This window comes from Hylobates moloch, unplaced genomic scaffold, assembly GCF_009828535.3.
Source record: "Hylobates moloch isolate HMO894 unplaced genomic scaffold, HMol_V3 SCAFFOLD_2, whole genome shotgun sequence".
In the NCBI taxonomy this organism is placed as follows: Eukaryota; Metazoa; Chordata; class Mammalia; order Primates; family Hylobatidae; genus Hylobates; species Hylobates moloch.
Window position 1 is genome coordinate 11622389 of NW_026652277.1, and position 26398 is coordinate 11648786.

General features: G+C 42.2%; 1 protein-coding gene and 1 non-coding gene across 2 annotated transcripts in view; one reads left to right on the top strand and one right to left on the bottom strand.

Moving 5' to 3' along the window:
- Positions 1-4118: 4118 nt before the first annotated feature.
- The window catches only part of UPF2 (UPF2 regulator of nonsense mediated mRNA decay), a 120765-nt gene continuing 98485 nt past the window's right edge, over positions 4119-26398 (bottom strand). Inside the window, exons 19-22 of the mRNA XM_032156173.2 lie at positions 20512-20679; positions 15332-15473; positions 13254-13374; positions 4119-5402 (exon numbers count right to left, since the gene is read on the bottom strand). Coding sequence (XP_032012064.1) covers positions 5393-5402; positions 13254-13374; positions 15332-15473; positions 20512-20679 — 441 coding nt within the window. The 3' untranslated portion in view covers positions 4119-5392. The remainder of the gene's footprint in view (positions 5403-13253; positions 13375-15331; positions 15474-20511; positions 20680-26398) is intronic.
- LOC116477355 (U6 spliceosomal RNA) lies at positions 7253-7360 on the top strand. Its single transcript, XR_004250435.1, has one exon. It is a non-coding gene; the product is annotated as a U6 spliceosomal RNA (small nuclear RNA).

The window sequence follows — 26398 nt, forward strand, 5'->3', positions numbered from 1 at the left end:
TACAGCAGTGGCCACTAAAGGAATCCTTCCTATGTGCCAAGCCTTGCTCTAAGCACTTCACAGATACCATGGCTTAAATTCACTGAATTGTTCACATTTCTTGTCTGTTTCCCCCACTGGAAGAATGTTGGTTCCTCCGGGGCAGTGACTGTCCCTCCACCTCTATCCCCAGGGCTTACAACAGTGCCTTGGCATATAGAGTGAGATCAGGAGGTATCTGTCCAATGAATCTGTTTTCCCTTGGTCTCCAAATATTCATATAAAAGTTTAAATCTGGCCAGGCACAGTGGCTTATGCCTCTAATCCCAGCACTTTGGGAGGCTGAGGCGGATGGAGCACTTGAGGTCAGGAGTTCGAGACCAGCCTGGCCAACATGGAGAAACCACATCTTTACTAAAAATACACAAATCAGCCAGGCGTGGTGATGCACACCTATAATCCCAGCTACTTGGGAGGCTGAGGTGGGAGAATCGCTTGAGCCTCGGAGGCAGAAGTTGCAGTGAGCAGAGATCCTGCCACTGCACTGCAGCCTGGACATCAGAGTGAGACTCTGTCTCAAAAAAAAAACAAAAAGAAAAAAATCTACAAGACACATTGGGCTCCCAATAGCTGAAAGTTTACCTCTGAATACATAAAAACTTGAAAACAATTTTTTTTTTTTGAGACGGAGTCTCGCTCTGTCACCCAGGTTGGAGTGCAGTGGTGCGATCTCGGCTCACTGCAAGCTCCGCCTCCCGGGTTCACGCCATTCTCCTGCCTCAGCCTCCAGCTGGGACTACAGGCGCCTGCCACCATGCCCGGCTAATTTTTTTTTGTATTTTTAGTAGAGACGGGGTTTCACTGTGTTAGCCAGGATGGTCTTGATCTCCTGACCTTGTGATCTGCCCACCTCGGCCTCCCAAAGTGCTGGGATTACAGGCATAAGCCACCGCGCCCGGCCAGATGAAAACAATTTTAGAAGGGAACCTAAGACATGTTGCGTCTCTGCCTTTTCCAAAGATTATCTTGAGTTTTTCACTGAGTATCGTGAAGATATTACATGACATGTTTGGAGTTAGGAAATCTGCGGTCTCACCTCTCTACTGTAGGTCTCACTACTCCAGGACTACAGTTGACTCTTGAATAACACAGGTTTGAACTGCATGGGTCCACTTATACATGGATTTTCTTCCACCTCTACCACCCCGAGACAGCAAGACCAACTCCTCCTCCTTACCTACTCAATGTGAAGACGATGAGGATGAAGACTTTTATGACGATCCACTTCCACTTAATAGTAAATATTTTCTCTTCCTTACGGTATTTATTTATTTAGAGACAGGGTCTCACTCAGTTGCCCAGGCTGGAGTGCAGTGGCACAATCTCTGTTCATTGCAGCCACAAGCTCCATGGCTCAAGTGATCTCCCCACTGCAGCCTCCAAAATGCTGGGATCATAAACATAAGCCACCATACCTGGCCCATGATTTTCTTAATAACATTATCCCTAGCTTACTTTATTGTAAGAATAAAATACATAACATATAACATACAAAACATGTTAACTGACTACTTACGATATTGCTAAGGCTTCCAATCAACACCAGGCTATATTTGTAAAGTCTGTGGGGAGTCAAAAGTTATATGCAGGCCAGGCACGGTGGCTCATTCCTATGAGCCCAGCACTTTGAGAGGTCGAGGCAGGTGGATCACCTAAGGTCAGGAGTTTGAGACCAGCCTGGCCAACATGGTGAAACCCCATCTCTACTAAAAATACAAAAATTAGCCAGGCGAGGTGGTGGGCACCTGTTATCCCAGCTACTTGGGAGGCTGAGGCTGTAGAGTCGCTTGAACCTGGGAGGCAGAGGTTGCAGTGAGCCGAGATTGCGCCACGGCACTCCAGCCTGGTGGCAGAACTAGACTCCATCTCAGAAAAAAAAAAAAAAAAAAATTCCCATCTTTTCCAAAGGGCACCTTGGATTTTGTTGGTCCCGACTGCCATCCACGATGTATCTCAGAAACTAACACCTGGGGTGGTCTGACCCAGGCCAGTTCCTGTCTAGGCACATTGCAGGGCTCAGAAGCTGCCATGATAGTTTTTGGATTAAAGAATCATATAAACTGGGAATACTACATATTTCTCCTTGATATTCAAATGGCCTCCCAACTTTGGGAGGGAGGAGGCATACAGAAGAAACATTCAGAGAATAAAAGGTTTGTGCCTGAATTTAAGTGTTCAGTATTCTCTGGGGAGGTAGGGACATTGTTTCTCTACTTGGCAAGGCCGTATTCCCTGAAGGGTGGCATTCCCATGGTTCCCACTACTGTTCAGGTACGTTTCTATGCGCAATAAAGCATAGTTGTTGAAAGTCGTGTGTGTCGGCCAGGCGCAATGGTTCATGCCTGTGATCTTAGCACTTTGGGAGGCCGAGGCGGACGGATGACCTGAGGTCAGGAATTTGAGACCAGCCTGACCAACATGGAGAAACCCTGCCTCTACTAAAAATACAAAATTAGTTGGAAGTGGTGGTGCGTGCCTGTAATCCCAGCTACTCGGGAGGCTAAGGCAGGAGAATCGCTTGAACCCGGGAGGCGGAGGTTGCAGTGAGCCGAGATCGCACTGCTGCACTCCAGCCTGGACGACAGGGCAAGACTCCATCTCAAGAAAAAAAAAAAAAAAAAAAAAAAAGGCAAGGGGCATGAGCCTAGGAAATAGCACACGCAATAATTAACAGCAGCGGCCACTAAAAGAATCCTTCCTACGTGCCAAGCCTTGCTCTAAGCACTTCACAGATACCATGGCTTAAATTCACTGAATTGTTCACATTTCTTGTCTGTTTCCCCTGCTGGAAGGATGTTAGTTCCTCCAGGGCAGTGACTGTCCCTCCACCTCTATCCCCAGGGCTTACAACAGTGCCTTAGTGTATAGAGTGAGATCAAGAGGTATCTGTCCAATGAATCTGTTTTCCCTTGGTCTCCAAGTATTCATATAAAAGTTTAAATCTGGCTGGGTGTGGTGGCTCACGCCTGTAATCTCAGCACTTTGGGAGGCCAAGGCAGGTGGATCACCTGAGGTCAGGAGTTCAAGACCAGCCTGACCAACATAGAGAAACCCCATCTCTACTAAAAATATAAAATTAGCTGGTGTGGTGGTGCATGCCTGTAATCCCAACTACTCGGGAGGCTGAGGCAGGAGAATCACTTCACTTGAACCTGGGAGGCAGAGGCTGCGGTGAGCCAAAATCGCACCATTGCACTCTAGCCTGGGCAACAAGAGTGAAACTCTGCCTCAAAAAAAAAAAAAAAAAAAGTTTAAATCCATAAATCCAACATAAAACGGACTATACACCCTGAAAACAAAAAGTTTTCCATTAACCTATAGGAGGCCAAATAAAAACATTAGCATTTTCACACATACAAGCATACACTCAACAGAATCTGATGTGCTTTTCCCAGTAACTATACAATTAGAACAGCTTCTAAAGAAACTGACATTTAAGTGATAATCCAACAACTTTCAAGGTTACTCCTCCAGAAAGAAACATGTCCATTGAGACAACAGAAGATGACTGAATGCCTTTTGTACTTCCAAAGGTTTACAAAAAATCATTTAAATTAAGAATGCACGCATGTGCGTTACCAGAAGGAAAAAAAAAAACAACAGAATGCCAAAAATGTGCTTTTACTCATAGCATACTAAGTCTTAAAATTTTAAATTGATTTCACCTCTAACTTCTTCTTCTTATTATTTTTTTGAGATGGGGTCTCGCTCTGTCACCTGGGCTGGAGTGCAGTGGCGCGATCTCGGCTCAATGCAAGCTCCGCCTCCCAGGTTCACGCCATTCTCCTACCTCAGCCTCCCGAGTAGCTGGGACTACAGGCACCTGCCACCATGCCCGGCTAATTTTTTGTATTTTTAGTAGAGACGGGGTTTCACTGTGTTAGCCAGGATGGTCTCGATCTTCTGACCTCGTGATCCGCCCGCCTCGGCCTCCCAAAGTGCTGGGATTACAGGCGTGAGCCACCGCACCGGGCCGAGAATGTATTTTTAAAGCACAAAGATGACGCTGGGAGATACCAATTTACCCGTTCAATCCGTTTCCAAAACCCAAACCAAATAAAACAATACCACGCCACATCTAAATTACAACACTTTATTGCAGCATCGGCAAAGGTCAGATTTCTGAAGCTGGTGAAGATTGGGCAGCATTTCCATGTGAAATGTTACAACTTTACAACTTTTGTTTCTTATTTAAATCTACATGCAGAAACTGAAACATGGTAAATGAAAAAATGCAAAATAGCTAGAAAAAAAGATGTAATCAAGTTGTAGCATACAGATGTGCTCTTCAACTAAATGTACTATGCCTACTGGAAAGCAAACGAAAGACAACTATCCTAAGAAATTAACAGATTGTCAGAAACAGACTAAGAACCCTCATTTCTATTTAGTGGGGGAAAACAAAACGAAACAAAACAAAAATAAAAGCAAAATAAAAGCTCTACTTGTTTCCATACTTTGTTTAGAGACAGAGGCTGTAAACCCATGAAGGTCAACAAAATATTCTCATCCGCTTCTTGTTGTCCTTCGTTCGTTTTCTGTGACATGCTGACTGGCATGTTTTGTTTTCAATGATACTTACAATGGGCTCAACTAGATCCCTGTTCTTGGGCTGGTATCACTTTTCTAAGCCATCTGAATTAATGCTCTCTGTATACTAAAATAGTCTTCACATTTTTCTTTTACCCTAATAGGCAATTTTATATCACTGACTCTGATGGATAAAACGGATTTTTCTCCCTCACCCCTTGTTCCTCTTGAAACAAATTCCTAAACAAAAGCCTTCCTGGTGGATTATCTGGTATTTGGATATCTTTCATCATTTTGTTGTCCTGCATGTAAGTTTTACTAGAAGATTTTCCTGCTTGCTCTATACTTTTCTACTGTAGTCCTGGAGCCCCCAAATGTATCTTCTTCCAACGTGGGATGTTCAATTCAGAGACACTGAAACTGAAATCAAGTTTAAAGCTCAAGTTCATTTCCCCCACACCATTACCATCACAACCCGTTTCTTCTCTGGCTCAATCATCTCCTTCACGCTCTCCTTGGTGTAACTGCTCAGTAGTCAAGTGAACCATCTCATTTCTTGACTGCCATTCTCAAGAGAAGATTAACCCTCGCGAGATTTCCATTACAAAAGGCCTTTTCCGCCTTGTCTGGAAGCGTCGGCTTGTTCCGGTGTTGGCAGAGGCTGGTGTTTCTGCCTCCTGGCCCCAGCCTGTCCCAGGTTTAGATTCGCAACTCTCTAGACCGACCTGCTGAGATGTGTCCACTGCTCTCATTCAATTGCTGGAGGACTCCACTATCCACAACATCAGATACAGGACCTAATGAAATGACACGTGCTGCTGGATCAACGTCTCCTAAAGGAACAAACAGGGTCACATCAGAGAGCTTATTGCCACAGGGCAAAGTCCAGCAAGATGGTGTCTGCAACACTACCCACCACCACCAAGTAACTCCCCCAAGTTACAGTTGGCCCTGGCATCTGCGGGTGCCACATCCATGGATCAAAAATATTTGGGAAAAAAAAAAACCCAAACAATAAAAAATTACATAAATATTAAAAACAATACAGTATATCAACTATCTGCATAGCATCTACACTTTATTAGGTACTACAAGTAATCTAGAGATGATCTAAAGTACACGGGAGGATGTGCATACGTTATACATAAATGCTACACCATTTTTTACCAGGGACTTGAGTGTCTGCATTTTGGTGTCTGAGGGGGTCCAGGAAGCAACCCCCTGTGGATACCGAGGACAACTGTAGTGCTTTTTTGAGAGCATTTGTGCTCACTACTGAACTACAACTTAACCAGAGCCATTGGAGCAATGACTGGAGGGGTGGCTCTGTTCTCTTCTACAACTAATTCTTAAGATGCTAAGAATTCACAGTTTGTGTTATGGTTCAGTTGTGTATCCTCAAAATTCACATGTTGACACTGAACTGCAGGACCTCAGAATGTGACCATATTTGGAAACAAGGTTGCTGTAGATGTAATTACTTAAGGTAAGGCCATACTGGAGCAGGATGGAGCCCTAATCCCATATGACTGCATCTCTATAAAAAGGGAAATTTGCACACAGACACACACAGGGGGAAAAGGCCACGTGAAGACAAAGGCAGAGACCAGGGTGAGGTATGACAAGGTATGGAAGCCAAAGACTGCCAGCACCCCCAGCAACTAGAAGGCAGGCCTGGAGCAGTCTTCCTCCAGGCCTCAGAAGGAACCAGCCCCACTGACTCCCTGACCTCAGTTTTCCTGCTGGCGGCCTCCAGTGCTGCGAGACAACAGACATCTGTCGTTTAAGCCACTAGGGTTGTAATACTTTGTCATGGCAGCCCAAGTAGATGAACAGTTTGTTTTTCACAGAGCAAGAAACTTTCAAAGCGTTAAGATGCAAATATGGAAAAGTATATCCTCAGCTGGATAAGATCCATAACTCTTCCAGAAATGAACTGATGGAAAGAACACAAGTATTCCCTGAGAGAATGAAAGAGAAGATTCAAGCATCTCTCCTGAAGTCAAGAAAAGGCAGCTATCTAACCTAGAACACTTTAAATAAGTGCAGTAAATGACAGGAAAAAAATGTTCAAAATCTTTGCTAAGTAAGGTATAGTTATATCACTAGTTATAGCACAAGGTGTCATTCGACTGGTTTATAGGCAAACAATCATTCTGAGTGACTCAAAAATCTATCAGCTCAAAAACTGTGTATTAATACAATATACACTTCGGATTAAATGCAATTCTACAAGGGACTCTATAACAAAACTATCACTAATTTAACCTTACATAAAGATATTAAAAAAATCTGATGAAAAAATGCAGACTCTACTTAAGATAGGTTTACAAGAGTTCAAGACCAGCCTGGGCAACACAGTGAGCCCTTGACTCCACTAAAAATAAAAAAAAAATAGCTATTTGTAGTGGTGTGTGCCTGTAGTCCAAGATACTGAGAGGCTGAGGCAGGAATGCTTGAGCCCAGGCGGTCAAGGCTGCAATGAGCTGTGATCACGCCACTGTACTCTAGCCTGGGTGACAGAGCAAGACCCCGTCTCAAAAACAAAATAAAACAACAACAAAATCATTTTTAAAAAGATGGGTTTAAAAGTCAGATAGTACACCCCTATGCCGCTAAGTGTAGGCCACACACCAGCAGCTTTGACATCACTGGAGAGCTTGTTTAAAAGTAACCAGAGCTTGTGCTCACTTCGGCAGCACATATACTAAAAATTGTAGTGATACAGAGAAGATTAGCATGGCCCTGTGCAAGGATGACACGCAGGTGGGGTGCAGTGGCTCACGCCTGTACTCCCAGCACTTTGGGAGGCTGATGCAGGCAGATCACTTGAGGTCAGGAGTTTGAGACCAGCCTGGCCAACATGGTGAGACCTCATCTCTACTAAAAATACAAAAATTTGGCTGGGCGCGGTGGCTCACGCCTGTAATCCCAGCACTTTAGGAGGCCGAGGAGGGTGGATCATGAGGTCAGGAGTTCAAGACCAGCCTGGCCAAGATGGTGAAACCCCGTCTCTACTAAGAATACAAAAATTAGCCGAGCGTGGTGACAGGTGCCTGTAATCCCAGCTACTCGGGAGGCTGAGGCAGAGAATTGCTTGAACCCGGGAGGCGGAGGTTGCAGTGAGCCGAGATTGCACCACTGCACTCCGATATAGTGAGACTCCGTCTCAAAAAAAAAAAAAAAAAAAATTAGCTGTGCGTGGTGGCACATGCCTGTAATCACAGCTACTTGGGAGGCTGAGGCACAAGAATTGCTCGAACTCAGGAGGCAGATGCTGCAGTGAGCTGAGATCCCGGCACTGCACTCCAGCCTGGGCAACAGAACAAGATTCCATCTCAAAAAACAACAAAAAAGAATGACACGCAAATTCATGAACCATTCCACAATAATAATAAAAAAGTAATAATAATCAAAGAAACTAATCAGAACTTGCTTTTTAATAAGAGTCTAGACAGTTAATATGTATTTTAAAGTTTAAGAAGCATTAAAATAACCCATATGAATTAGTAGCATCTAAGCCATGTAAGTATTAATACTTGCCAAAAATGTTAAGCTTCACAGTTTTTCAATACTAGTGCATTAGAAAAACAACCTTGTTCTGCAATACAGAAAACCCTACATAATAGTTTTACTTACAGCACTGCTGCCGTTTCAACTCATTGTAAGCAAATGCCTCTTATTTGTTAAAGGGCTGAAATTTTAATTTATGTCCTTATTTCAAGGATCTCCTGGTTAGAAAATATACAAATACAAATTAAAATCTGGGAGTCCATCAAAAGCTACAGGAGAAAAATAGTTTATGCCGGGTGTGGTGGCTGACACCTATAATCCCAGCACTTTGGGAGGCCCAGGCAGGCAGATCACCTGAGGTCAGGAGTTCAAGACCAGCCTGGCCAACATGGTGAAACCACATCTCTACTAAAAATACAAAAATTAGTCAAGAGTGGTGGACTGCACACCTGTAATCCCAGCCACTCGGAAGGATAACAGGAGAATCACTTGAACCCAGGAGGTGGAGGCTGCACTGAACTGAGACTGTGCCACTGCGCTCCAGCCTGGGTAACAGAGCAAGATGTTGTCTCAAAAAAAAAAAAAATTTTTTTTTTAAACTACTTTTTTTTTTTGAGACAGGGTCTGGCTCTATCACCCAACCTGGAGTGCAGTGGTGTGATTTGGCAGTGTCTGCCTCCTGGGCTCAAGCTATCCTTCCACCTCGACCTCCCAAAGTGCTGAGATTACAGGCGTGAGTCACTGCTCCTGGACCTAAACTACTTTATAATCAGTTTCCAAATAAATTTCCCTTTATCTGCCATATAACATTACTAATATTAATAACTGATTTTTTTAATGGAGTTTCACTCTTGTTGCCCAGGCTGGAGTGCAATGGCGCAATCTTGGCTCACTGCAACCTCACCTCTCAGGTTTGAGTGATTCTCCTGCCTCAGACTCCCGAGTAGCTGGGATTATAGGTGTCCACCACCACGACTGGCTAATTTTTCTATTTTTGGTAGAGACGGAGTTTCACCATGTTGGTCAGGCTGGTCTCAAACTCCTGACCTCAGGTGATCCGCCTTCCTCGGCCTCCCAAATTGCTGGGATACAGGTATGAGACATCACAACCAGCCTTAAAATGTAAATTTTAAAAAAGGCAAAGAACATCTGGTCCTCTAAAGGGTAAAATCTCATGTTTCCATGTTTGCCTGTTCGTCTACCATGTTTATCGCACCTATGCTTTAGGAGCACTGACTATAAAAATTCCAGTCATGATACTTTACAGAGTGCTATTCTTAAGACTGATGGACAAGTTAGGTTTTCTTTTTTTAAGGTGCTATTTTAAGAGATTTTAAAACAGGTTGAGTGGCTAGCTCAAGAGCTGGGACTCTTACAAAAAAGAAAAACAGAGGGAAGAGCTAGGGAGCAGAATTGGAGTGAGAACGTTTATTCAGTGACTAAACACAGACTGTGAAAAGCTCTTTTGTCCATTCACCAAATATTTACTGAGCATCTACTAGGTGCCAGGCACCAAGAGCTTTGAAGGAGACAGAATGGAAACAACATGAGACTTAGTCCCTGCCCTCATCGCCTGTAATCTCATGGGGAATAGAGACAAGCTAAGCGGCACTTAAGGAGGACAAGGTCTGCAGAAATACTGTTAAGTCATGGCAGCAGATCCGCACTGACCTATGTCAGACTCAAGAACACCAAGGCAGGACCTGAAGGAGCAGGCGCTCTCCAGGGGAACAGCTGGAGACTGTTCCACATAGAGGAGGCAAAAAGAACACAGAACTAAAGGTCAGCTAGGCTGCAGCAGGGGAAAGAACAGCAGGAGATGAAGCAGTAACATATGTCCACCTGCACCACGGGGCCTTGGGAACCAAGTTGAGGAGTTTAGACTTTTTATCCTACAAGCCACGAGGAGCCACTGGATGATTTTAAGCAGAAGGGCACACGCAGATATCAAATTTGTATTTTAGAAAGAACACTGGGTCTGTAGGGAGAGAATGAATTGGAAAGGGTTGAAGGGTTGAGACGGAGAGGCTGATGAGGAGGCTGAGGCAGCAACAGCAACCCAGGCAAGAGGCAATGGTGGCTTGACCCAGGGTCTTGGCTATGGGCAGAGAATAGAACAGGCAAGAGTGAGGGCCATTTGGGAGCAGAATGCAGAGGATTTGCTAGTGAACTAGATCTAGGGATTGAGGGAGGAGGAGCTGTCAATAACACAACTTCCTCTTCTTTTGTGGACAAGGGGGCAGACAATGCTTCCTCTCCCTGCACTGGAGACCCTGGGGAAGAGGGGTCTGGGGCAGGGGCATGGAGTCTTCCATCTCTGAGTCACGGGTGGGTGGAAAGTCAGAAATGAAAACGTGAGATCTGGGCTGGAGACCTGGATGGTAGCCAGGCCACTGGGAGGGATGACACCTCCTTTGAGAGTGCAGAAGGAGAAGAGGGCCCAGGCTGAGCCCAAGGAACACAGACATCCCTGGGCAGGGCAAGTGCAGAAAGGAGGCAGTGTCAGCAGCAGGAGACGCAGTGATCAGGGGGAAGGGAAAACCCAGAAGCCAGCAGAATCACAACGCCAAGGAAGGGTCTGTTGGGAGAACAAGGAGGGCCCACAATGCAAAGTGCTGCTGAGATGAGGCCAAGAGATGGCAGGTGGGGATGCCAGTGACGGCAGAAGCTGCCTAGACCTAGGCTGAGAAGGTGCCAGGGGTCAATAATGAACTTTTCTTTTCTAGCATAGCCACTGGAGTGGGCAATGCCTCCCACTGCCAGCTTTGAATTGGCAGGGGTAAGCCACCCAAGTGGGAGCAAGGAAGAAGGGGCAAGTGTAGCCGATTCTTCCAAGGAGGAACTGGAGGGAGGAAGGGAAAATAGAAAGTGAAGGAACTCTGCAAAGTGACTAACACTGGTAACCAGGTTAAGAAATGTGCTATTCAGAGACGTTAGGCTGCAACATGAACAGGTGAAGACGATGAAAACACCAAGATATTATGCTGGTGCAAAAGTAATTGCAGTTTTCCCCATTACTTTTATTGGCAAAAACCGCATTACTTTTTACCAACCGAAATAAAAATATTCTAATAGTTTTGGTCTCTGATGATGAGACCAAATGCTATCAAGGTGTTGTTATCAAGAACACTGTGGCATATATTTAAAGCTACTCTAAGAAAATGCAAAAACAGGAAATGAACATTTTTCATTGCCTGTTAACCTAACTAGTGTTTACATTTTAGCAGCAATAAAACAGGCTTAATTAAAGGACTTTAATAAAGTTTGGATAATTAAAAATAACCTAATATCTTATTATGCCCAATTAGATGGGTTTACAGGTCATTTCCAACTAGGATTTTTTTTTTTTAAATTATACTCAACAGATGCTAAAGAACAGATCTCTGAACTGTCTTGACAAGCCAATTTTCTACACTACAATTTGATTAGAGTTATCTGAGCAAATAGTTCAAAGAAAAATACCACCAGAACACATGAATATGTTCAGTGATGTTCAGTGAGTAACAGACACAGGCTCTGATGACTACATTTTCCCCCATGCTACCCTCCTGAATCATGATCTAATTCTGCCATCCCCAGCACACTCCCTGTCTACACCTGCTCCCCTGCTCCCAACAACAAAGTGACATCTTAGGCTGCTGTAGAGCCTCGGTGTAAACACTAATCCACTAAGTGAGATCAGTAAGGGCAGCAGAAGCTATTGTCACTTTAACTTAACTGCAAGACAAAATTAATTGAGATGGGTGGACCACCTGAGGTTAGGAGTTCGAGACCAGCCTGGCCAACATGGTGAAACCCCATCTCTACTAAAAATATAAAAATTATCCGGGCGTGGTTGGTGGGCACCTTTAATACCAACTACTTGGTAGGCTGAGGCAGGAGAATCACTTGAACCCAGGAGGTGGAGGTTGCAGAGAGCCAAGATCACGCCGCTGCACTCCAGCCTTGGTGACAGAGTGAGACTCGGTCTCAAAAAAAGAGAACAAAATTATTTGATGATATGGTCTTTAGATCATGTCCCAGAAAAACTTTAAATTACTTACCCTTAAAAAACATAAAAGAGGTCTTATTAGGGAACATCTTCACTTTCGAATTCTTTATAGAGTTTTAAATTATCTCACAGTAAACAATTTAAGTGGAACTGGTAGGAATTCCACCAGGAAATTTTATAATTTAAAAAACAGACTGGGTGTAGTGGCTCACGCCTGTAATCCCAGCACTTTGGGCGGCCAAGGCGGGCGATCACCTGAGGTGAGGAGTTCGAGACTAGCCTGGCCAACATGGTGAAACCCCGTCTCTACTAAAAATACAAAAATTAGCCAGACGTGGTGGCGTGCCCTGTTGTCCCAGCTACTCGGGAGGTTGAGGCTGGAGAATCGCTTGAACCAGGAAATGGAGGTTGCAGTGAGCCGAGATCACGCCACTGCACTCCAGCCTGGGTGACAGAGCAAGACTGTGTCTCAATAAATAAATAAATAAATAAATAAATAAGAGCTTAGGAACAAACTCTACTTGCATGGTTAAAAGTCCAGAAAATAGATTTTTAGTTTTTGTAAACATCGATATTAATTAACCCTCACCTGAGAAATTCTAACACAAAGCCTATGATGTCTCTCTCTTGCTCATCTATAACAACTCCTTCCTATTAAAGCAAAAGAAGAAAGAAGAAGTCCACTCAGAGAGGGCAAAAGCCAAGCTCTAGCTGAAACCAATGTCTTTGTAAGAACAGCCACATGGGCAGATGGCTTGAGCTCAGGAGTTCGAGACCAGCCTACACAACATGGCGAGACTCTGTCTCTACAAAAGACATACAAATTAGCCAGGTGTGGTGGTGCATGCCTATAGTCCCAGCTACTTGGGAGGCTAAGGTGGGAGAATCACTTGAGCCCAGGAGGGTGAGGCTGTAGTGAGTTGCGATTGTGCCACTGCACTTCAGCCTGGGCGACAGAGCAAGACCTTGTCTCAAAAAATAAAAATAAAAATAAAAAAAGCAGAACAGCCATAACTATAGTATAAAGCAGGTTTTTTCCCCTCAAATATCTACAATTCAAAGACTTTTCTATTTTGCTAAAAATCAGGCCTTTGCCAAAAACTATAATCCAAATTCTCGAATTTATTCTTATGGACATCATGAACACAAACAGCTAAGGAAGAAGTAATGACTGCTTTACCTCCCACCAGTCTTAAAGATTAGATCTGCATTAGGTGCTCCCTTCGGATGTTGGTAGCGAGGCCGCCTCTCACGATTGGTGTTTGCTGGAGCTGGGCGCTGTGCTAGAGACTGCAACATTTCTGTAATTAGGAGCAAAAAAAGAAAATGCTGTTAACTCTTAGAAATGTACTCCTCCTACAGAGTGAATGAAATGTTGGGGAGATTAAGTTTAATAGTCCTGTCAGGGAGCTGACTAAAGAAAAATAGCCATTATACAGACTAAAATGATTAAGAAGTTTTAAAAAAGCATTATCAAGGGAGGAGACTCTTTTAATACCCAATGTTCCCTTTACTATGAATTTGGCCACCACATAGCTATCTTACGAGGCAGTAAAAAAGCCTAAGAGGCAGTGCATTGCAATAGCTAAGAGCATCGTGTGTAGAGCGAGACTATTGGTTAATATCCCAGCTCCGTCACTTTCTAGCTGTGGGACTTTAGGTTCAATTTCCCTCAATGTAAAAAGCAGATAACAACAACACTTATCTCAAAGAATTGTTATGAGGATTATATGCTTTGAAAAAGTACATAAAACAGTGTCTGGCCAAAGAGTAAGCACTCAGTGTTAGCTATTATCATTAAGAATGTTGGAGCTGGGAGTGGCGGCTCACGTCTATAACCCTACCATTTTGGGATGCAGTGGCGGGAGGACTGCTCAAGCCCAGGAGTTCAAGATGAGCTTGGGCAACATAGCAAGATCCCCTCTCTACAAAAATTTAAAAATTAGCCAGGTATGGTGGCACAAGTCTGTAATCTTAGCTACTTGGGGAGCTGAGGCAGAGGCAGGAGGATCACTTGAGCCCAGGAGTTTGAGGCTGCAGTGATTGCGCCACTGCACTCCATCCAGCCTGGATGACAGAGGAAGGCTCTTAAAACAAACAAAAACACTGTTGGGTATCAACTAGGAGAGAACATTCTACGAGTGAGATTAAAAGATTAGAAACCAGGCCGGGCGCGGTGGCTCACACTTGTAATCCCAGCACTTTGGGAGGCCAAGGCGGGTGGATCACGAGGTCAGGAGATCGAGACCACAGTGAAACCCCGTCTCTACTAAAAATACAAAAAATTAGCCGGGCATGGTGGCGGGCGCCTGTAGTCCCAGCTACTTGGAGAGGCTGAGGCAGGAGAATGGCGTGAACCTGCGAGGCGGAGCTTGCAGTGAGCTGAGATCACACCACTGCACTCCAGCCTGGGTGACAGAGAGAGACTCCGTCTAAGAAAAAAAAAAAAAAAGATTAGAAACCACAAATACTGATTTACACACACTCTCCTGCACAAATAGCCGTTTGTTCAGTACAGTGCTGTATAAACAACTGTTATGGCTGTAAAATCTGCATACCACAGAACACCAAAACGCTAGCTTATGAAGTCTCCATGGACTCGATATGTAAGGTTCCAATTAACCGAAAAATGCTGGGTATGTATGCATAAAACGAGAATCCTAATTTGAGTATTTCCTCAAATCTGAAGGAACACAGGTTCCTCAAGACCAGGACTCCAAATAGACAAAAGGAGGTAAATACAGTCGTGTGCCCCGTGACCATGTTCCAGTCAATGACAGACATCTATACAATGGTGGTCCCATCAGTTCGTAACGGCTACACCATACAGCCTCAGTGTATATAGTAGGCTACACCATCTAGGTTTGTCAAGGACACTCTACGATGTTTGCACAATGATGAAACTGCCTAATGCCACATTTTTAAAAATGTATCCCTGTCATTAAGCAATGCACACTGTTTGTTAAATGAATCTGCACACAACTGGCTGGCAATGTGAAGCAATTAAAAATTGATTATCACCTTGCTTGCAAACACAGCTAGCAGTTTATACTCTAATTTAATTAGAGCAAAATATGGTGAAAATTACATTATTGTTATTTTACAAATAAGTGAAGGAAAAATAAACACAGTGGGATACAAAATGAATTTCTCAGCATAAATATGGAAAAATATGACATTAAAACGTGAGACAAAATAACAATTTTGATGCGCAAAAGGCAACAAAAATTTCCACTTCTCTTATAGATGATTTTATACCTTGATAATCTTCTTGTTCTTGCCGTTCATTGATATCTAGTGTGAGCTTTTTCATTCTCATCCTCTCTTCTTGTTCTGCCTGTTGCTGGTTCCAATGATTTGCAGCAAGTTGAGAGGACATGGGTACGTTAAGGATCTTAAACTGGGAGAAAATAACAAAGGAGTTACAAATAGTTTGAGAACACCGAGAGAAAGAAAAAACAGATTTCAAATAAAACAGCAAGTAGAGGCTGGGCACGGTGGCTCACGCCTGTAATCCCAGCACTTTGGGAGGCCGAGGTGGGTGGATCACAAGGTCAAGAGATCGAGACCATCCTGGCCAATGTGATGAAACCCCATCTCTATTAAAAATACAAAAATTAGCTGGGTGTGGTGGCATGCACTTGTAACCCCAGCTACCCAGGAGGCTGAGGCAGGAGAACTGCTTGAACCTGGGAGGCGGAGGTTGCAGTGAGCCGAGATTGTGCCACTGCTCTCCAGCCTGGGCAAAAGAGCAAGACTCCAACTCAATTAAAAAAAAAAAAAGTAGATAGATAATTTCTTAATCATGAAACTGGAAGTTGCAACTCTAAGACGTTTTTATCTAAACACTCAGAAATAAAACAGGGTGGCCATTTTCCCCCCTTTTTAGGTTCCTGACGATAAAATTTGAAATTTCCTTCATAATCCACTAATAATAAGCCTAATGGTGATGGTACTAATCACAATAATAGTATAAAACATTGTAAAGAAAATTTCATAACGGGATCAAAAAAGGTGAAAAATATAGGCTTTCTTATTCATTTATAAGATTAACAATTTCTTCGTTTACATCTTCTAAAGGGAAACAATTATAAATAAAACATGAAGAGGCCAGGCATGGTGGCTCAAGCCTGTAATCCCAGCACTTTGGGAGGCCGAGGTGGGTGGACCACGAGGTCAGGAGATTGAGACCATCCTGGCTAACACGGTGAAACCCCGTCTCTACTAAAAATACAAAAAATTAGCCGGGCGTGGTGGTGGGCGCCTGTAGTCTCAGCTACTCGGGAGGCTGAGGCAGGAGAATGGCGTGAACCTGGGAGGCGGAGCTTGCAGTGAGCCGAGGCCGAGCCACTGCACTCTAGCCTGGGTGACAGAGCGAGACTCCATCTCAAAAAAAAATAAAATAAAATAAAAATTAAAAAAAGATGAACAAAAACATATTTTATGAACTCTGAGACAAGTTTTACAAAAGGCAAAGTTCTCAAGTATTATGTACTTAAAAAGAACATAAAAGAGACAGTAATAAATACAGGGAAATGAGGAGACAAATTTACTGATGGCCACCTTTGCCTACTGCCTTTACTGCAGAGCTGCTAAGATACTGTTAACAGAGACACACTACTTTATAGCAAATTAGATGATAAAAATATTGAAGTCACTCAAACTAAATTTCCTGAACGTAATAGCAATGAAGGTGATTTAGCTCATATTTTGCGGCTACTCCATGACTGTAGCTAAAATTAAAAAACATATAATCCCAAGTTACTATGACATATAACTATCAATTATTCTATTCAAAATATAACAAATCATAACTCCTTATGTAAATATTAATTGCAAAAATGGTTTGTCTGCTAGTATTAAACTATACTATGTTATGCATTTGTTTGAAATAATAAAAAAGCTTTTTAAAGCATTTTATAACATTTATATTACATTAAAACTTGTTTTAATTGAAATTCATTATTCTAATTCATAAATATTTAAATCTAGTAAGAAATAAATGGCTAAAAGCATTATCTTTTTCTTTCTCTGCAACTACTCACTTCATTGGTGCAATTTTTTTCCCCTAATACCACAACAGAAAGTTATTTGCGAGTACAAATTTGATGCACAAAGAGGTCTTTCACTTAGAAACCAAAGATGCCTATAAGGCAAGACATTTCACATCTGTAGAAAAACCGTTGCACCAGAAGGGCCAACACCCAAAAGCCAAATAAAGGAATAAAAATCAGAACAAAATATACTTTCTTTTTCAGACCACAACATACCAGTGATGTTTCTTCAAATAATGTTCCAAAAACTGAACATTTTCCAAAATTCCAAATAAAGTTTAGAAGCATTGAAAATTTACTTAATAACCAAGTACTCCGAGTTTTCATTTCATGTCTGCTAATATTTTTAAAATTTAGTGACAATATATCCTTAAAAATTAAAAATTAAACTAAATGCTATATTTTAAGAAACAAGGACTTCAAATTCATTTACATCAAATTACGTAAGCCACCCGGTTTATAATCTACCTACTTTGAACCAAAAATATTCCTTCTAAAACACACATAATCTTATTTTGACCCATACAATTTAGAATTTCAGACTGTTGGGGTATACTTATTTTCCAAAGCCCACAAGTTTCTTTTAAGTAGGCGTTGATTAATTTATTCTCAATTCCTACACGTTCTATAAGGGCCAGATGGGGTGTAGAGTTGACAAAGGTGATAATGAATATTCATGTACTTCATGAAAGGGAGGAAGAAAAAAAACTCATTATTTACTGTTGTGCAACCTGACCTTCAAAAAGAGATATTCCTAAACTCTCTTTTAGTTAACAAAAATCATGGCCTTAGTGTGCCAATGTAACAGCATTACTGTGCAGGAACAGAGACCAAGGTATATCTAGCTAAAGCTGCCATGTACTGCCCTCCACAATTCAACAGACAGATACGTGCATGTGTGCATGCCTTCCAACTTTACAGCCTAATTACCTTTAGAAACTGTGTGCCAAGAAAGCTGGTGATGGGGGGCATGGAGGAGGAAGCTAAGTTTTTAAAGAGAAAGAGAATGAAGGAGATCTAAAATGTGGTAACTGAAACAGTAAAGTCTAGTTCAGAGAACTAAATAGTCCCTAGAAAAGCAAAAATGCTGGGATTTGTGAAAAATAGTCCCTAGAAAAGCAAAAATGCTGGGATTTGTGAATCCTCTAACAGTGGTGAATTAGCATTTCCAGGTGCTCTGAGGACAGCAGTCTTAGCAAAGATCTCAGGACAATGCCAAATTTAGGGCCTGATTTTTTAAAAAGCTCTCATTTTCCTCACAGATAGAAAATGGAGAGTAAAGGAATGGGGATGTGCCAGAGCCCAACCCTGGTCGAAGGAGGGGAGGGGTGTGGCTCTCCTGAAAGCACCAGGAGGCCTGGCTGGAGCCTGGACTGGAGGCAAGGCCGGATGATGGCAGTGTCTGAGGAAGATTCAGCAATGCTCTGATCCTGTCAAAGTTAACTCTCAATACAAGAGTCATGCCGTGACGTCTTTGCCAGCTCCGCACTCTATGATTATTTATTTATTTTTTTTTTGAGACGGAGTCTCATTCTGTTGCCCAGGCTGGAGTACAATGGTGCGATCTTGGCTCACTACAACCTCCACCTCCTGGGTTCAAGTGATTGTCCTGCCTCAGCCTCCTGAGTAGCTGGGATTACAGGCACACGCCACCACGCCTGGCTAATTTTTGTATTTTTAGTAGAGACAGGGTTTCACTATGTTGGTCAGGCTGGTCTCGAACCCCTGACCTTGTGATCCGCCCGCCTTGGCCTCCCAAAGTGCTGGGATTACAGGTGTGAGCAACCATGCCCGATCACACTCCACGATTCTAATTGGTATATAGGCGGTATCACTGCAGCAAAAAGTAGTATACCGTTCAAGTATATCACTTTCATGCTGCACAAGTATATCACTTTCATGCTGCACAAGTATATCACTTTCATGCTGCACAAGTATATCACTTGTATACTGCACAAGCATACTGCACAATTTTGATCTCGGTGTACATGAGAAGTTGCCTGACAAATGCAGGGATAAAATTTAGGCATCATCTGTTTGAGGTTGTGCTAGTGGGGAGGACATCTCAGATGCAACTTATTGTAGAGTCTTCCCTGATCATCCTACCTAAGAGGCAGCCTCCCTCTCCTGGCATCTCATCATCTCTGTCTCTTTCCATCCTCTTACCCTGCTTTATCCTCCTATGTTCTGCACACAGAAGTGCCTGGTGTGTAGCAGGTAAATAATAAATACTTGTTAAATGACTGTGTAGATGAATGTGGTACTGGACTTGTCTAAGATAACTGTGGCAGCTACCATATACAACAAAATCTAACATTCTATTAATTCTAAGATACACCATTATTTTACTTATCGCTAAAGCAGAAATAAATGCTGTCAATTATCACAGGATTTCATGGACTCTAAGAAGCAATTTGATCTCAGAAATGTTAAGATGTAAAAAAATTTTACAGTATTGACCTAAATACACCTAAAGGTGTATCTGAGAGCTGGCCTATATTCTCTTCATACCATCTTTCACTATCTGCAAATATGTGCATTTGTCTCTCTCGTTCTCTCAGTAGGAGATAAGTTCCACGAGGGCAGGAACATTGTTCTATTTTAGGTCCTGTAGCCTCAGGACCTGAAACAGAATAGTACCTGGCACGTAGTAGATGCTCAATATTTGACAAATCAACTATGAATCCCTAGAGTAACAGCTTGGTAGAGGGGGAAACGGTTTTGAGGGACCATCTTGTATGAAGGGGGAAAGAGCAAACAACAAGAATGGAGAGGGATATGGAGAAGGGTTGGGTGATTTTCAAGTGACGGCAGCCGAGCCTCTTCCTGAGCTGCATCAGTCGCCATCCTCCTTTCCTTCCCCACCTGGGGCTTGCTTGTGGAAGTTTGTGCTAGAAGTCAAGGTACTTACATATTCTTACAAATATATATGACTTAAAACACATAAGGGGCCAGGCGCAGTTGCTCACGCCTGTAATCCAAGCACTTTGGGAGGCCAAGATGGGTGGATCACCTGAGGTCAGGAGTTGGAGACCAGCCTGGCCAACACGGTGAAACCCCGTCTCTACTAAAAATACAAAAATTAGCCGGGCATCATGGTGGACACCTGTAATCCCAGCTACTCGGAAGGCTGAGGCAGAAGAATCGTTTGAACCTGGGAGGAGGAGGTTGCAGTGAGCCAAGATCCTGCCACTCCAGCCTGGGCGACAAAGTGAGACTCCGTCTCAAAAAACAAAACAAAAAAAACATATAAGGGATGAAATTATTCTACCACTGAATGCTTTAAAACTGTCCAACCCTTATCCTCTTGTAGGTCAAAGATAAGTTAAAACCTAACTGGATAATTCACAATCAGCTATAATTACAGGGCGGGCAGTTTCTTACCTGCTGTTTATTGCCTTTTCTTGTTAACATGACAAACGGCATTGTGTCTGCAGACTCGGCCTCTCCTTCCCCACCTCCCAGTGGGGGCCCTTTCCTCAGCTGGCTTTTGAGATGCAAAGGAATGGCAACATCTAGTTGGTGCACTTTAACAGATTCACCACTTCGTTGCTAAAAGAAATTTAAAAGGACATAATAAACTCTCCAAGATATATACTGATATATGTCAATATAAATTGCAAACTCATTCAATGCTGTATTTCTTAAAACACAACAATCATAAGAGCCGTAACAGTCAACAATTACAACCACCATAATACTCTTTCTGAAACGTGGATAAATCTAGGGAGTATTTCTCCCTCCACCTAACACCTCTGCCTATGACATGGAAGGAAATGTGGGACTTGACTGCTGTTGACTGCTCCAGCCTCTCCCAAGCATGCAGTGCTGCGGGTTCTACCGAATCCCCCTGCTCCTCAAATACACCCTTCTATTCATCCTCCTAGATCACATCTTCCTTCATAATCACCAGGCAAGGTGGGCTCATCACTGCATCCCTTTTCCAGGGCTCCCCAGCAGGGTGTTACCCACAGCCGGCGCTCAGGGAGTACTGAAGAATGAATGGAATCTGTGATCATTTGGATTAATTCCTTGGTTGGTAATATCAATTATTTTTAACATTTATACTGAACTTTCCAACCAATTAATTAAATGTACCTTCACTGAAGACTTGCCATGTTACAGGCTTGGAGATAGTAATGTTAAAAATACTCAGCCTCTACCCTCAAAGAGCTCATAAGCTTGTTAAGGCAGATACAGAAACAATTATGATGATACATCATAGGTGTATGGCACATGTGGAGGAGATGAAGTGACTACCTGTACCTGGCTGGGAGTGGTTGCGTGCCTTTCACGAAAGGCTGAATAGAAATGGCACATTTGAGAATGTTAAAGACTTCATCAACTTCTTTCAAGCAGATGGTAAAAGAGCAGTTTGGGGGACGTAGAGGGAATTGAGGCAGGGGAAGAACAGGTGCAAATCAAGGACATGAACCAGCATGGTACACTTAGGGAACTGCAAACACATGAATGATGAATGAGGAGCAAAGAGGGACAAGCTGAATGTTCCACGAAGCTAGGCAGGTCATGCTGAAAGGCCCTCAATGTCTTGGAAACTGCTCTACCACCATTTAAATATTCTTCTGATATAGGCCCCATATATTCAAGAGACTTGCAAATCAAGCAAAATCCTGTTTTATTGTTTCTTGCTTAAGCTCTAGTTTATCATAATCTGCTTGAAGTCTTCCCAGGTTCATAAGATTTATAAAGACTTTTTACTTAAAATTCAAAAGGATCACAATAGACAAATCTTGATGTTTCTCCCTGATTAGAAAATCAGCATATTCTCTTCATAAAATATTTAAATACAAAAACGTATTGGTAAGTCCAGCGACTTCCCACTGCCCCAACCCCAAGATGCAACAACTATTAACAATGGAGTATGTTCTTTCGGATTTTTTCAACTATTAACAATGGAGTATGTTCTTTGGGATTTTTTCTTGCATATACTAATAATATATACATGTAGACACAAGCAACCACTATGCATATTGCTGTATACTCAACATACGTATTTTTTCTACTGTTTAATCCTATATCTTGGTTATCTTTCTCTTTGAGTATATACAGAGCTAATTACATTGCTATGACCTTATTATTTATTGACAGACAATTTTTTTTTTAAATGCTCCTTCCCACACATGGAAGGACTTTCTTTCCTATCACAATGTGACATCTTTGTATATTTAGCTTTATAAACAGAATTACTAACTAGGGGTAAATTTTTAGATCAACTGGCAAGCCCAGTCTACAGGTTTACTGAATTTCCCTCTAAAAAAGCTGGACTGATAGACATTTACAAACACGTTTACTCAAACAAAACCATACTGGATATTATCACTTAGTAAATCCCAATATCTGATGGTCTGATAAGTGAAAAGGCTCATTTTAATTTGCATACTATTTTATTACTCATGACCTTTGGCATGATTTTGCTATTACCTTTCACACAATAAAAAAAAACAACTAGATCATTCATCATTTCTCATTGATTTGCTATAGCAGAAGTATTAGGCCTTTGTGTAGACTATAAATTTTTTCTTCCTGGCCTGTCATTTCTTCAAGTTTCTTATAGCATCCTGTGCTAGAAGGCAACACAGTAAAATAGTTGAGAACAGACTCCACCACGTCCTAGCCATGTAGCCGTAATAAAGTTTTTTTTTTTTGGAGACGGAGTCTCACTCTGTCCCCCATGCAGAGAGATCGTGCAGTGGCACAATCTCAGCTCACTGAAACCTCTGCCTCCCGGGTTCAAGTGATTATCCTGCCTCAGCCTCCCAAGTAGCTGGGACTACAGGCGCCCACCACCACAACCAGCCAATTTTTTGTACTTTTACTGGAGATGGGGTTTCACCATGTTAGCCAGGATGGTCTCGATCTCCTGACCTCATGATCCTCCCACCTCGGCCTCCCAAAGTGATGGGATTATAGGCGTTGAGCCACCATGCCCAGCCAGCAAGTTTCTTGTCTTTCCAAGCCTCTGTTCCTTTAGCTAAAGCAAAGGAATACTAACAGTATCTGACAGCACTATGCAAAGAATACATGTAAAGCGCTCGATGCAGGGCCCAACAGCCTTCAAAATTATTGGAGTGTTTGATAGATTTGCAATTAATTCTGCTGTGGAAATAAAACAGAATGTCAACTTTATTTTTGTTTATTGTCTGTTTTCCCTTAACTGATTTGCAATGTTATCTTCATCATGTTACTAAACAGTCATGTTTTGGGTCTACTTTGGATTCTCCTCCATTTCATTAATCTGTTCCTGTATCAAACTATTATTGTCGGTTTAAAATGTTTTATTTTTATTTTTTTTAAGATGAAGTCTTGCTCTTGTCCCCTCAGGATGGAGTGCAGTGGTGTGATCTCGGCTCACTGCAACCTCCACCTCCCAGGTTCAAGCGATTCTCCTGACTCGGACTCCCGAGTAGCTGGGATTACAGGCGCCTACCACCATGCCTGGCTAATTTTTTTGTATTTTTAGTAGAGACAGGGTTTCACCATGTTGGCCAGGCTGGTCTTGAACTCCTGACCTCAGGTGATCCACCCGCCTTGGCCTCCCAAAGTGCTGGGATTACAGGTGTGAGCCACAGTGCCCAGCCATGTTTTCTTTTTTTTTTTTTTTATTATACTTTAGGTTTTAGGGTACATGTGCACAATGTGCAGGTTTGTTACATATGTATCCATGTGCCATGTTGATTTCCTGCACCCATTAACTCGTCATTTAGCATTAGGTATATCTCCTAATGCTGTCCCCGCCCCCCCCACCCCCCACCCCACAACAGTACCCGGAATGTGATGTTCCCCTTCCTGTGTCCATGAGTTCTCATTGTTCAATTCCCACCTATGAGTGAGAACATGCGGTGTTTGGTTTTTTGTCCTTGCGATAGTTTACTGAGAATGATGTTTTCATATCTTGTAGAGCATTTCACTCATTTCCTGAAAATCTGTTAGCTATTTTGCTTATTCTTAAGGATGTTTTAAGAAATAACTTTAAATTCATTCTGCATTGATCTCCCTGCTCTTCTCTTTCTCTTGCAAAAACAAAACAAAACATCTTCCTGGTGTGATATAATTAGGATTACACTAAGTTTAAGGGCTTGATTTATGGAAAATTAATGTCTCTAGGATACTGCATCTTCCTATGACAATTTCATCAAAACAAAGAGACTCTGTACAGTTGTTCAGTATTTTGATAATGCTTATAAACTAGGGCCTAATATAGAATTAAGTTTTTCTCCAGCACAAAAAGCACATCTCCTGCAAAAATGTGAATCCGAACTTCCCTCCTCAATTACATCTTCCCATCTTTCCAGCTTGCTTCTTCAAGAACTGTCAATAAGCAAAAATTGTTGGACCATATCAAAAACTTCTATTCCTTTGACTTCATCAGCTTTTCTACCTTATTTCTAAATGTTAGGGTTCTTCAGGGCTCAATCCTGACCCTGCTTCTCTTCTCTGTCCGCACTTTACACCGGGGATGAATCATGTATTCCGATGCTTTAAACATACTCTACCCATCACATTTCTGTTTTCACTCCAAATATCCCTCTGCTCTCCATACATTTCCATTTGGACACCTCAAAGGCTTCTCAAGTGTAACATGGCCAAAGTGAAACTTTTGCTCATTGGTCCCTTGTTTCCTGTCCCAGAGATTAGCCAGTGGCCCAATCTGGAAAACTAACTATCATCTTTGATGCCTCACCCCCTACACGCCCATATCCAATCCAGTACCAAATAAGCCAGGTCGTTCTACCTCCTAAATAGCTCAAATCCAGACTTCTCTCCATGTGCCTTGCCATATGCTAGACAGCTGACCATCATCTCTCACCTGAGTCACACTACAACAGCCTTCTGTCCAGGCTCCCTGCTTTTAGTCTTGCCCTGGTGGGTACCTCTGCCCTCTCACATCGGATCGTGCCCTGCCCTCTATTAGTGCTGGCCTTCTTTTAGTTTTTTAAATACAGGTTCTTTTCTCCCTCAAGACGTTTCCCATATTCCCTTAAATTTTCACCTGGATGGATGGCTCCACTTTATTTTGCCCTGTTTGAAATTCATGACCTCAGAGACTTTTTCCCCATTATCCTATCTAGGAATGCCCTTCCCTTAATCTCTACCAAAGCATTCTGCTCTTAGCATTTATCACAATTTGAAATGATACACTTGTTTAGCTGTTAAATATCTACCTTCTGGTAGAACAGGAACCACCTCAGTTGTATTTATCACTTTATACTTAGCCTGATGCACACTGTTAAGCACACAATAGGTACCCAATAAACATATCTGCTAAAGAAATGAGTGGCTGAGTAAATGGCTACTGATTCATATAAGATGGGAAGTTTCTCAGAGAAGTAAACTATTCTCTCCTCCAAGGGATTATAATGATTATGTTTTATTTGATTGCTTGTGCTCCTAAATAACATAAATGTAAGATTTATTTCATAAATTAGGAGCTTTCTGGATATATGAAGACATGTTATTTTAATATATAAAGACAGAAGATCACCTAAGACACCTATAATACTAATTTGTATTTGATCATACCTTTGGCTGTAGCAGCATCAAGCAAAGTAAAATCCAATATTTCAACTCTAAAGGACTGCTCCATGAGCATATAAAGATTCCATAATATCTTCTACCTTAAAAAAAAAAACCCTGTCTTTTAACTCTATGACCTTCTCTAGCTACCTCCCTGTTTCTCTTCCCTTTCTGGCAAAACTCCTCAAGACTTATCTATATCTAGTATCTTCACTCCCTCCCTTCCCATTCTCCACCAAACCCATCCCAATGGCGCCTGCATCCTGCCATTCGAACAAACCCACTTGTCACGTCACCAAAGGGTTAACAACAAGTACATATAGGGCTGAAGTAAGCAGTCTAAGATTTTGCCTCTAACTCTAGAAAAATATAGTTACTTGAAATTACTGTGGCATTCAAAAAACTGCTAGAGAGTGTTTTTTAGAAAATCCAGTTTATTAATGTTATGAATACATATTTTTCCATTAACATAGAAACTATTCAACTAATAAATGTAAGAATTTACTGAATTAAATGACCCCAAATGTCTATCTTCGGCACAGTTTGGCTTCCAAACAAACTGCAAGAAAGAAGTCTTAGAAATATGACTTAATAGGCCAGGCACGATGGTTCACGCCGTAATCCCAGCACTTTGGGAGGCCGTGGCAGGAGGATCACCTGAGGTCAGGAGGTCGAGACCAGCCTGGCCAACATGGTAAAACCCCGTTTCTACTAAAATACAAAAATTAGCCGGGTG